At 48.1% G+C, this 12,500-nt stretch overlaps 1 protein-coding gene and 2 long non-coding RNA genes across 3 annotated transcripts in view; 2 read left to right on the top strand and 1 right to left on the bottom strand.

Annotated features, from left to right (window-relative positions):
• LOC127922446 (uncharacterized) overlaps positions 1-8,032 on the top strand; it is a 12,503-nt gene extending 4,471 nt beyond the window's left edge. Inside the window, exons 5-11 of the long non-coding RNA XR_008111388.1 lie at positions 68-389; positions 3,534-3,599; positions 3,688-3,761; positions 4,250-4,361; positions 7,206-7,513; positions 7,608-7,883; positions 7,922-8,032. This is a non-coding gene — a long non-coding RNA (uncharacterized LOC127922446). The remainder of the gene's footprint in view (positions 1-67; positions 390-3,533; positions 3,600-3,687; positions 3,762-4,249; positions 4,362-7,205; positions 7,514-7,607; positions 7,884-7,921) is intronic.
• Positions 1-12,500, top strand: part of LOC127922444 (DNA-directed RNA polymerase I subunit RPA49-like) — a 21,176-nt gene that overhangs the window by 7,902 nt on the left and 774 nt on the right. The window contains exons 4-7 of the mRNA XM_052506224.1: positions 8,259-8,358; positions 8,519-8,649; positions 9,121-9,202; positions 10,460-10,591. Of these exons, the coding sequence (XP_052362184.1) occupies positions 8,259-8,358; positions 8,519-8,649; positions 9,121-9,202; positions 10,460-10,591 (445 nt within the window). The remainder of the gene's footprint in view (positions 1-8,258; positions 8,359-8,518; positions 8,650-9,120; positions 9,203-10,459; positions 10,592-12,500) is intronic.
• Positions 389-7,345, bottom strand: LOC127922448 (uncharacterized). The gene is made up of 3 exons (XR_008111393.1): positions 7,244-7,345; positions 3,620-3,799; positions 389-491 (listed from the first exon to the last, which is right to left on the bottom strand). It is a non-coding gene; the product is annotated as an uncharacterized LOC127922448 (long non-coding RNA).

The raw sequence follows: 12,500 nt of genomic DNA, 5'->3' as shown, positions 1-12,500 counted from the left end.
CAGGTTAATGTGTCACCAGGTTAATGTGTGACCAGGTTAATGTGTCACCAGGTTAATGTGTGACCAGGTTAATGTGTGTGTGTGACCAGGTTAATGTGTGTGACCAGGTTCATGTGTGTGTGTGTGTGTGTGTGTGTGACCAGGTTAATGTGTGACCAGGTTAATGTGTGACCAGGTTAATGTGTGTGTGTGACCAGGTTAATGTGTGACCAGGTTAATGTGTGACCAGGTTAATGTGTGTGTGTGACCAGGTTAATGTGTGTGACCAGGTTCATGTGTGTGTGTGTGTGTGTGTGACCAGGTTAATGTGTGTGTGTGTGACCAGGTTAATGTGTGTGACCAGGTTCATGTGTGTATGTGTGACCAGGTTAATGTGTGTGTGTGACCAGGTTAATGTGTGTGACCAGGTTCATGTGTGTGTGTGTGACCAGGTTAATGTGTGACCAGGTTAATGTGTGTGTGTGACCAGGTTAATGTGTGTGTGTCCTTACCTGAGTCCCAGTCCTGTCTCCGGTGGAGTACGATGTTAATGTGTGACCAGGTTAATGTGTGACCAGGTTAATGTGTGTGTGTCCTTACCTGAGTCCCAGTCCTGTCTCCGGTGGAGTACGATGTTAATGTGTGACCAGGTTAATGTGTGACCAGGTTAATGTGTGTGTGTCCTTACCTGAGTCCCAGTCCTGTCTCCGGTGGAGTACGATGTTAATGTGTGTGACCAGGTTAACGTGTGTGTGTGACCAGGTTAATGTGTGACCAGGTTAACGTGTGACCAGGTTAATGTGTGTGTGTCCTTACCTGAGTCCCAGTCCTGTCTCCGGTGGAGTACGATGTTAATGTGTGTGACCAGGTTAACGTGTGACCAGGTTAACGTGTGACCAGGTTAATGTGTGTGTGTCCTTACCTGAGTCCCAGTCCTGTCTCCGGTGGAGTACGATGTTAATGTGTGACCAGGTTAATGTGTGACCAGGTTAATGTGTGTGTGTCCTTACCTGAGTCCCAGTCCTGTCTCCGGTGGAGTACGATGTTAATGTGTGACCAGGTTAATGTGTGTGTGTGACCAGGTTAATGTGTGACCAGGTTAATGTGTGTGTGTCCTTACCTGAGTCCCAGTCCTGTCTCCGGTGGAGTACGATGTTAATGTGTGTGACCAGGTTAATGTGTGTGTGTGACCAGGTTAATGTGTGACCAGGTTAATGTGTGTGTGTCCTTACCTGAGTCCCAGTCCTGTCTCCGGTGGAGTACGATGTTAATGTGTGTGACCAGGTTAATGTGTGTGACCAGGTTAATGTGTGTGTGTGTGACCAGGTTAATGTGTGTGTGTGACCAGGTTAATGTGTGTGTGTGTGTGTGTGTGTGTGTGTGACCAGGTTAATGTGTGTGTGTGACCAGGTTAATGTGTGTGTGTGTGACCAGGTTAATGTGTGTGTGTGTGTGACCAGGTTAATGTGTGTGTGTGTGACCAGGTTAATGTGTGTGTGTGTGACCAGGTTAATGTGTGTGTGTGTGACCAGGTTAATGTGTGTGTGTGTGTGACCAGGTTAATGTGTGTGTGTGTGTGACCAGGTTAATGTGTGTGTGTGTGTGTGTGTGTGTGTGAGACCAGGTTAATGTGTGTGTGTGTGACCAGGTTAATGTGTGTGTGTGTGTGACCAGGTTAATGTGTGTGTGTGTGTGTGACCAGGTTAATGTGTGTGTGTGTGTGACCAGGTTAATGTGTGTGTGTGTGTGTGACCAGGTTAATGTGTGTGTGTGTGACCAGGTTAATGTGTGTGTGTGTGTGACCAGGTTAATGTGTGTGTGTGTGACCAGGTTAATGTGTGTGTGTGTGACCAGGTTAACGTGTGACCAGGTTAATGTGTGTGTCTGACCAGGTTAACGTGTGACCAGGTTAACGTGTGACCAGGTTAACGTGTGACCAGGTTAACGTGTGTGTGACCAGGTTAACGTGTGTGTGACCAGGTTAACATGTGTGTGTGACCAGGTTAACATGTGTGTGTGTGTGTGACCAGGTTAATGTGTGTGTGTGTGTGTGTGTGACCAGGTTAATGTGTGACCAGGTTAATGTGTGTGTGTGTGACCAGGTTAATGTGTGACCAGGTTCATGTGTGTGTGTGTGACCAGGTTAATGTGTGACCAGGTTAATGTGTGTGTGTCACCAGGTTAATGTGTGTGTGTGTGTGTGTGTGTGACCAGGTTAATGTGTGACCAGGTTAATGTGTGACCAGGTTAATGTGTGACCAGGTTAATGTGTGACCAGGTTAATGTGTGTGTGTCACCAGGTTAATGTGTCACCAGGTTAATGTGTGTGTGTGACCAGGTTAATGTGTGTGACCAGGTTAATGTGTCACCAGGTTAATGTGTGTGTGTGACCAGGTTAATGTGTGTGACCAGGTTAATGTGTCACCAGGTTAATGTGTCACCAGGTTAATGTGTCACCAGGTTAATGTGTGTGACCAGGTTAATGTGTGACCAGGTTAATGTGTCACCAGGTTAATGTGTGACCAGGTTAATGTGTGTGACCAGGTTAATGTGTGTGACCAGGTTAATGTGTGTGACCAGGTTAATGTGTAACCAGGTTAATGTGTGTGACCAGGTTAATGTGTGTGACCAGGTTAATGTGTGTCACCAGGTTAATGTGTGACCAGGTTAATGTGTGTGTGTGACCAGGTTAATGTGTGTGACCAGGTTCATGTGTGTGTGTGTGTGTGTGACCAGGTTAATGTGTGACCAGGTTAATGTGTGTGTGTGACCAGGTTAATGTGTCACCAGGTTAATGTGTGACCAGGTTAATGTGTGTGTGTGACCAGGTTAATGTGTGTGTGACCAGGTTAATGTGTGTGTGTGACCAGGTTAATGTGTGTGTGTGACCAGGTTAATGTGTGTGTGTGTGACCAGGTTAATGTGTGTGTGTGTGACCAGGTTAATGTGTGTGTGTGTGACCAGGTTAACGTGTGACCAGGTTAATGTGTGTGTCTGACCAGGTTAACGTGTGACCAGGTTAACGTGTGACCAGGTTAACGTGTGTGTGACCAGGTTAACATGTGTGTGTGACCAGGTTAACATGTGTGTGTGTGTGTGACCAGGTTAATGTGTGTGTGTGTGTGTGTGTGACCAGGTTAATGTGTGTGTGTGTGACCAGGTTAATGTGTGACCAGGTTCATGTGTGTGTGTGTGACCAGGTTAATGTGTGACCAGGTTAATGTGTGACCAGGTTAATGTGTCACCAGGTTAATGTGTGACCAGGTTAATGTGTGTGACCAGGTTAATGTGTCACCAGGTTAATGTGTCACCAGGTTAATGTGTCACCAGGTTAATGTGTGTGACCAGGTTAATGTGTGACCAGGTTAATGTGTCACCAGGTTAATGTGTGACCAGGTTAATGTGTGTGTGTGACCAGGTTAATGTGTGTGACCAGGTTCATGTGTGTGTGTGTGTGTGTGTGACCAGGTTAATGTGTGTGTGTGTGACCAGGTTAATGTGTGTGACCAGGTTCATGTGTGTATGTGTGACCAGGTTAATGTGTGTGTGACCAGGTTAATGTGTGTGTGTGTGACCAGGTTAATGTGTGTGACCAGGTTAACGTGTGTGTGTGTGACCAGGTTAATGTGTGTGTCCTTACCTGAGTCCCAGTCCTGTCTCCGGTGGAGTACGATGTTAATGTGTGTGACCAGGTTAATGTGTGACCAGGTTAATGTGTGTGTGTCCTTACCTGAGTCCCAGTCCTGTCTCCGGTGGAGTACGATGTTAATGTGTGTGACCAGGTTAATGTGTGACCAGGTTAATGTGTGTGTGTCCTTACCTGAGTCCCAGTCCTGTCTCCGGTGGAGTACGAGGTTAATGTGTGTGACCAGGTTAATGTGTGACCAGGTTAATGTGTGACCAGGTTAATGTGTGTGTGTCCTTACCTGAGTCCCAGTCCTGTCTCCGGTGGAGTACGATGTTAATGTGTGTGACCAGGTTAACGTGTGACCAGGTTAATGTGTGACCAGGTTAATGTGTGTGTGTCCTTACCTGAGTCCCAGTCCTGTCTCCGGTGGAGTACGATGTTAATGTGTGACCAGGTTAATGTGTGTGTGTGACCAGGTTAATGTGTGTGTGTCCTTACCTGAGTCCCAGTCCTGTCTCCGGTGGAGTACGATGTTAATGTGTGACCAGGTTAATGTGTGTGTGTGACCAGGTTAATGTGTGTGTGTCCTTACCTGAGTCCCAGTCCTGTCTCCGGTGGAGTACGATGTTAATGTGTGACCAGGTTAATGTGTGTGTGTGACCAGGTTAATGTGTGACCAGGTTAATGTGTGTGTGTCCTTACCTGAGTCCCAGTCCTGTCTCCGGTGGAGTACGATGTTAATGTGTGTGACCAGGTTAATGTGTGTGACCAGGTTAATGTGTGTGTGTGTGACCAGGTTAATGTGTGTGTGTGTGTGTGTGTGTGACCAGGTTAATGTGTGTGTGACCAGGTTAATGTGTGTGTGTGACCAGGTTAATGTGTGTGTGTGTGACCAGGTTAATGTGTGTGTGTGTGACCAGGTTAATGTGTGTGTGTGACCAGGTTAATGTGTGTGTGTGTGACCAGGTTAATGTGTGTGTGTGTGACCAGGTTAATGTGTGTGTGTGTGTGACCAGGTTAATGTGTGTGTGTGTGTGACCAGGTTAATGTGTGTGTGTGTGTGTGTGTGTGTGTGTGTGTGTGTGTGTGTGTGTGTGTGTGTGTGTGTGTGTGTGTGTGTGAGACCAGGTTAATGTGTGTGTGTGTGACCAGGTTAATGTGTGTGTGTGTGTGACCAGGTTAATGTGTGTGTGTGTGTGTGACCAGGTTAATGTTTGTGTGTGTGACCAGGTTAATGTGTGTGTGTGTGACCAGGTTAATGTGTGTGTGTGTGACCAGGTTAACGTGTGACCAGGTTAATGTGTGTGTCTGACCAGGTTAACGTGTGACCAGGTTAACGTGTGACCAGGTTAACGTGTGTGTGACCAGGTTAACATGTGTGTGTGACCAGGTTAACATGTGTGTGTGTGTGTGACCAGGTTAATGTGTGTGTGTGTGTGTGTGACCAGGTTAATGTGTGACCAGGTTAATGTGTGTGTGTGTGACCAGGTTAATGTGTGACCAGGTTCATGTGTGTGTGTGTGACCAGGTTAATGTGTGACCAGGTTAATGTGTGTGTGTCACCAGGTTAATGTGTGTGTGTGTGTGTGTGACCAGGTTAATGTGTGACCAGGTTAATGTGTGACCAGGTTAATGTGTGACCAGGTTAATGTGTGACCAGGTTAATGTGTGTGTGTCACCAGGTTAATGTGTCACCAGGTTAATGTGTGACCAGGTTAATGTGTGTGACCAGGTTAATGTGTGACCAGGTTAATGTGTGTGACCAGGTTAATGTGTGTGACCAGGTTAATGTGTGTGACCAGGTTAATGTGTCACCAGGTTAATGTGTGACCAGGTTAATGTGTGTGTGTGACCAGGTTAATGTGTGTGACCAGGTTAATGTGTCACCAGGTTAATGTGTCACCAGGTTAATGTGTGTGTGTGACCAGGTTAATGTGTGTGACCAGGTTAATGTGTCACCAGGTTAATGTGTCACCAGGTTAATGTGTCACCAGGTTAATGTGTGACCAGGTTAATGTGTGACCAGGTTAATGTGTGTGACCAGGTTAATGTGTGACCAGGTTAATGTGTGTGACCAGGTTAATGTGTGTGACCAGGTTAATGTGTGTGACCAGGTTAATGTGTCACCAGGTTAATGTGTGACCAGGTTAATGTGTGTGTGTGACCAGGTTAATGTGTGTGACCAGGTTCATGTGTGTGTGTGTGACCAGGTTAATGTGTGACCAGGTTAATGTGTGACCAGGTTAATGTGTGTGTGACCAGGTTAATGTGTGACCAGGTTAATGTGTGTGTGTGACCAGGTTAATGTGTGACCAGGTTAATGTGTGTGTGTGACCAGGTTAATGTGTGTGTGACCAGGTTAATGTGTGTGTGTGACCAGGTTAATGTGTGTGTGTGACCAGGTTAATGTGTGTGTGTGTGACCAGGTTAATGTGTGTGTGTGTGACCAGGTTAATGTGTGTGTGTGTGACCAGGTTAACGTGTGACCAGGTTAATGTGTGTGTCTGACCAGGTTAACGTGTGACCAGGTTAACGTGTGACCAGGTTAACGTGTGTGTGACCAGGTTAACATGTGTGTGTGACCAGGTTAACATGTGTGTGTGTGTGTGACCAGGTTAATGTGTGTGTGTGTGTGTGACCAGGTTAATGTGTGTGTGTGTGTGTGTGTGTGACCAGGTTAATGTGTGACCAGGTTCATGTGTGTGTGTGACCAGGTTAATGTGTGTGTGTGACCAGGTTAATGTGTGACCAGGTTAATGTGTGACCAGGTTAATGTGTCACCAGGTTAATGTGTGACCAGGTTAATGTGTGTGACCAGGTTAATGTGTCACCAGGTTAATGTGTCACCAGGTTAATGTGTCACCAGGTTAATGTGTGTGACCAGGTTAATGTGTCACCAGGTTAATGTGTCACCAGGTTAATGTGTGACCAGGTTAATGTGTGTGTGTGACCAGGTTAATGTGTGTGACCAGGTTAATGTGTGTGACCAGGTTCATGTGTGTGTGTGTGTGTGTGTGACCAGGTTAATGTGTGACCAGGTTAATGTGTGACCAGGTTAATGTGTGTGTGTGACCAGGTTAATGTGTCACCAGGTTAATGTGTGACCAGGTTAATGTGTGTGTGTGACCAGGTTAATGTGTGTGACCAGGTTCATGTGTGTGTGTGTGTGTGTGTGACCAGGTTAATGTGTGTGTGTGTGACCAGGTTAATGTGTGTGACCAGGTTCATGTGTGTATGTGTGACCAGGTTAATGTGTGTGTGTGACCAGGTTAATGTGTGTGACCAGGTTCATGTGTGTGTGTGTGACCAGGTTAATGTGTGTGACCAGGTTAATGTGTGTGTGTGACCAGGTTAATGTGTGTGTGTCCTTACCTGAGTCCCAGTCCTGTCTCCGGTGGAGTACGATGTTAATGTGTGACCAGGTTAATGTGTGACCAGGTTAATGTGTGTGTGTCCTTACCTGAGTCCCAGTCCTGTCTCCGGTGGAGTACGATGTTAATGTGTGACCAGGTTAATGTGTGACCAGGTTAATGTGTGTGTGTCCTTACCTGAGTCCCAGTCCTGTCTCCGGTGGAGTACGATGTTAATGTGTGACCAGGTTAATGTGTGACCAGGTTAATGTGTGTGTGTCCTTACCTGAGTCCCAGTCCTGTCTCCGGTGGAGTACGATGTTAATGTGTGTGACCAGGTTAACGTGTGACCAGGTTAATGTGTGACCAGGTTAATGTGTGTGTGTCCTTACCTGAGTCCCAGTCCTGTCTCCGGTGGAGTACGATGTTAATGTGTGTGACCAGGTTAACGTGTGACCAGGTTAATGTGTGTGTGTCCTTACCTGAGTCCCAGTCCTGTCTCCGGTGGAGTACGATGTTAATGTGTGTGACCAGGTTAATGTGTGTGTGTGACCAGGTTAATGTGTGTGTGTCCTTACCTGAGTCCCAGTCCTGTCTCCGGTGGAGTACGATGTTAATGTGTGACCAGGTTAATGTGTGTGTGTGACCAGGTTAATGTGTGACCAGGTTAATGTGTGTGTGTCCTTACCTGAGTCCCAGTCCTGTCTCCGGTGGAGTACGATGTTAATGTGTGTGACCAGGTTAATGTGTGTGTGTCCTTACCTGAGTCCCAGTCCTGTCTCCGGTGGAGTACGATGTTAATGTGTGTGACCAGGTTAATGTGTGTGTGTGACCAGGTTAATGTGTGACCAGGTTAATGTGTGTGTGTCCTTACCTGAGTCCCAGTCCTGTCTCCGGTGGAGTACGATGTTAATGTGTGTGACCAGGTTAATGTGTGTGTGTGACCAGGTTAATGTGTGACCAGGTTAATGTGTGTGTGTCCTTACCTGAGTCCCAGTCCTGTCTCCGGTGGAGTACGATGTTAATGTGTGTGACCAGGTTAATGTGTGTGTGTCCTTACCTGAGTCCCAGTCCTGTCTCCGGTGGAGTACGATGTTAATGTGTGTGACCAGGTTAATGTGTGTGTGTCCTTACCTGAGTCCCAGTCCTGTCTCCGGTGGAGTACGATGTCAATGTGTGTGACCAGGTTAATGTGTGTGTGTCCTTACCTGAGTCCCAGTCCTGTCTCCGGTGGAGTACGATGTTAATGTGTGACCAGGTTAATGTGTGACCAGGTTAATGTGTGTGTGTCCTTACCTGAGTCCCAGTCCTGTCTCCGGTGGAGTACGATGTCCTGGATGCTGCTGGCTCCAAGATGGCCGCCCTGACCCCAGAGGAACTACAGAACTTAACAGATGAAGGGTCGGACTACAACACTCATACTGTTGTTGACGTTGTTGTTGTGGTGTTGTGTTGTTGACGCGGTGGTGGCGTTGTGTTGTTGACGTTGTGTTGACGTTGTTGTTGTGTTGTTGACGTTGTTGTTGATGATGTGTTGTTGTTGTTGACGTTGTTGTTCCAGGTGTCAGAGCGTGGTGAGTCAGTTGGAGAGCCTGCCCAGAGAGGGCGTGGCCAGAGAGAGACATGCCCGCTGTGCCTTCTACCTCCTCCTGCTGCTCAAACTGGCACGGCAGAAAAACATGACTCGCAAGTGTGAGTGCCACGCCGTGCGTGTGTGTGTGTGTGTGTGGTGTGTGTGTGTGTGGTGTGTGTGTGTACGAGAAGCAAGTGTTGACTTTTTAAAAAGTAATCGTCATTTGAGCCTGCACCTGTAGTGTTCACCGAGAACATAATCTCTAATCTCTCGTATCATTAAGGGTTGTGTTAATGTTTTCTAGTCGGGCAGGAGGAGGGCTGCCCTCGTATCATTAAGGGTTGTGTTAATGTTTTCTAGTCGGGCAGGAGGAGGGCTGCCCTCGTATCATTAAGGGTTGTGTTAATGTTTTCTAGTCGGGCAGGAGGAGGGCTGCCCTCGTATCATTAAGGGTTGTGTTAATGTTTTCTAGTCGGGCAGGAGGAGGGCTGCCCTCGTATCATTAAGGGTTGTGTTAATGTTGTTTTCTAGTCGGGCAGGAGGAGGGCTGCCCTCGTATCATTAAGGGTTGTGTTAATGTTGTTTTCTAGTCGGGCAGGAGGAGGGCTGCCCTCGTATCATCCACATCAAGCTGAAGAGGACCTTCACCGTGGAGACCTTCAATCACGGCAGGTAGCTGTCCACCCTCGCACCCTACATTGTGCACTAGACCCGGGCCCTTAGATCGTCTGCTTTTCAAATAGCACCCTACATAGTGCACTAGGCCCGGGCCCTTAGATCGTCTGCTTTTCATATAGCACCCTACATAGTGCACTAGACCCTTAGATCGTCTGCTTTTCATATAGCACCCTACATAGTGCACTAGACCCGGGCCCTTAGATCGTCTGCTTTTCAAATAGCACCCTACATAGTGCACTAGACCCTTAGATCGTCTGCATTTCATATAGCACCCTACATAGTGCACTAGACCCTTAGATCGTCTGCATTTCATATAGCACCCTACATAGTGCACTAGACCCTTAGATCGTCTGCATTTCATATAGCACCCTACATAGTGCACTAGACCCTTAGATCGTCTGCTTTTCATATAGCACCCTACATAGTGCACTAGACCTGGGCCCTTAGATCGTCTGCTTTTCATATAGCACCCTACATAGTGCACTAGACCCGGCCCTTAGATCGTCTGCTTTTCAAATAGCACCCTACATAGTGCACTAGACCCTTAGATCGTCTGCTTTTCATATAGCACCCTACATAGTGCACTAGACCCTTAGATCGTCTGCTTTTCATATAGCACCCTACATAGTGCACTAGACCCTTAGATCGTCTGCTTTTCATATAGCACCCTACATAGTGCACTAGACCCTTAGATCGTCTGCTTTTCATATAGCACCCTACATAGTGCACTAGACCCTTAGATCGTCTGCTTTTCAAATAGCACCCTACATAGTGCACTAGACCCGGGCCCTTAGATCGTCTGCTTTTCATATAGCACCCTACATAGTGCACTAGACCCTTAGATCGTCTGCTTTTCATATAGCACCCTACATAGTGCACTAGGCCCTTAGATCGTCTGCTTTTCATATAGCACCCTACATAGTGCACTAGACCCTTAGATCGTCTGCTTTTCATATAGCACCCTACATAGTGCACTAGGCCCTTAGATCGTCTGCTTTTCATATAGCACCCTACATTGTGCACTAGACCCGGGCCCTTAGATCGTCTGCTTTTCAAATAGCACCCTACATAGTGCACTAGGCCCGGGCCCTTAGATCGTCTGCTTTTCATATAGCACCCTACATAGTGCACTAGATAGGGAATAGAGCTCCCCTCTCCTTCCTCTGAGTTAAAAAAACACATTTAGTTAAATTCAGTAGCTACATTGGTATTAGTGTGTGTGTGTGTGTGTGTGTGTGTGTGTGTCTCTAGGGTGCAGAACGTGGTGTCTACGTCGATGCGTGTGAAGGTGGCAGCGTACTGCCTGGCCCTGCTGCTCCACATGGGAGACATGACCGCTGACCTCACCCTGTTACACAGAGACTTGGGGGTCACAGAGAAACGGTAAGAGACCTGGGGGGGTCACAGAGACCTGGGGGTCACAGAGAAACGGTGATAGACCTGGGGGTCACAGAGAAACGGTGATAGACCTGGGGGTCACAGAGACCTGGGGAGGGGGGTCACAGAGAAACAGTGATAGACCTGGGGGGTCACAGAGACCTGGGGGGTCACAGAGAACAGGAGAGAGACCTGGGGGGTCACAGAGACCTGGGGGGTCACAGAGACCTGGGGGTCACAGAGACCTGGGCGGGGTCACAGAGAACAGGAGAGAGACCTGGGGGGGTCACAGAGAACAGGAGAGAGACCTGGGGGGTCACAGAGACCTGGGGGGTCACAGAGAACAGGAGAGAGACCTGGGGGGGGTCACAGAGAACAGGAGAGAGACCTGGGGGGTCACAGAGACCTGGGGAGGTCACAGAGAACAGGAGAGAGACAGACACACCTCTTTTAAAAAAAATAGGTACCGTAATTGTTGCAACCCCTATTACCAGCCTGTTACCAGCCTGTTACCAGCCTGTTACCAGCCTGTTACCAGCCTGTTACCAGCCTGTTACCAGCCTATTACCAGCCTGTTACCAGCCTGTTACCAGCCTGTTACCAGCCTGTTACCAGCCTGTTACCAGCCTGTTACCAGCCTATTACCAGCCTGTTACCAGCCTGTTACCAGCCTGTTACCAGCCTGTTACCAGCCTGTTACCAGCCTGTTACCAGCCTGTTACCAGCCTGTTACCAGCCTATTACCAGCCTGTTACCAGCCTATTACCAGCCTGTTACCAGCCTGTTCAACCTCTTTCGTATCGTCTGAGGTTCCCCAAAGATTGGAAAGCTGCCGCGGTCATCCCCCTCTTCAAAAGGGGGGGACACTCTCGACCCAAACTGCTACAGACCTATATCCATCCTACCCTGCATCTCTAAGGTCTTCGAATGCCAAGTTAACAAACAGATTACCGGCCATTTTGAATACCTGGGTGTCTGGTTAGACTGTAAACTCTCCTTCCAGACTCACATTAAGCATCTCCAGTCCAAAATTAAATCTAGAATCGGCTTCCTATATCGCAACAAAGCATCCTTCAATCATGCTGCCAAACATACCCTCGTAAAACTGACCATCCTACCGATCCTCGACTGCGGTGACGTCATCTATAAAATAGCCTCCAATACTCTACTCAACAAATTGGGTGCAGTCTATCACAGTGCAATCCGTTTTTGTCACCAAAGCCCCATATACTACCCACCACTGTGACCTGTACTCTCGTTGGTTGGTCCTCGCTTCATACTCGTCACCAAACCCACTGGCTCCATGTCATCTACAAGACCCTGCTAGGTAAAGTCCCCCTTATCTCAGCTCACTGGTCACCATAGCAGCACCCACCTGTAGCACGCGCTCCAGCAGGTATATCTCACTGGTCACCATAGCAGCACCCACCTGTAGCACGCGCTCCAGCAGGTATATCTCACTGGTCACCATAGCATCACCCACCTGAAGCACGCGCTCCAGCAGGTATATCTCACTGGTCACCATAGCAGCACCCACCTGTAGCACGCGCTCCAGCAGGTATATCTCACTGGTCACCATAGCATCACCCACCTGAAGCACGCGCTCCAGCAGGTAAATCTCTCTAGTCACCCCCAAATCCAACTCCTCCTTTGGTCGTCTTTCCTTCCAGTTCTCTGCTGCCCAATGACTGGAACGAACTGCAAAAATCTCTGGCGCTGGAGACTCATATCTCCCTCACTAGCTTTAAGCACCAGCTGTCTGAGCAGCTCACAGATCACTGTACATAGCCCATCTGTAAACAGCCCAAACAACTACCTCATCCCCTACTGTATTTATTTAGCTCCTTTGCACCCCAGTATCTCTACTTGCACATTGCTCATCTTTTGCACATCTACCATTCCTGTGTGTGTGCGC

Source organism: Oncorhynchus keta, unplaced genomic scaffold (genome assembly GCF_023373465.1).
Source record: "Oncorhynchus keta strain PuntledgeMale-10-30-2019 unplaced genomic scaffold, Oket_V2 Un_contig_25732_pilon_pilon, whole genome shotgun sequence".
Lineage (NCBI taxonomy): Eukaryota > Metazoa > Chordata > Actinopteri > Salmoniformes > Salmonidae > Oncorhynchus > Oncorhynchus keta.
The sequence above is the reverse complement of the archived record's forward strand: the minus strand, read 5'-3'. Positions and strand labels throughout refer to the sequence as shown.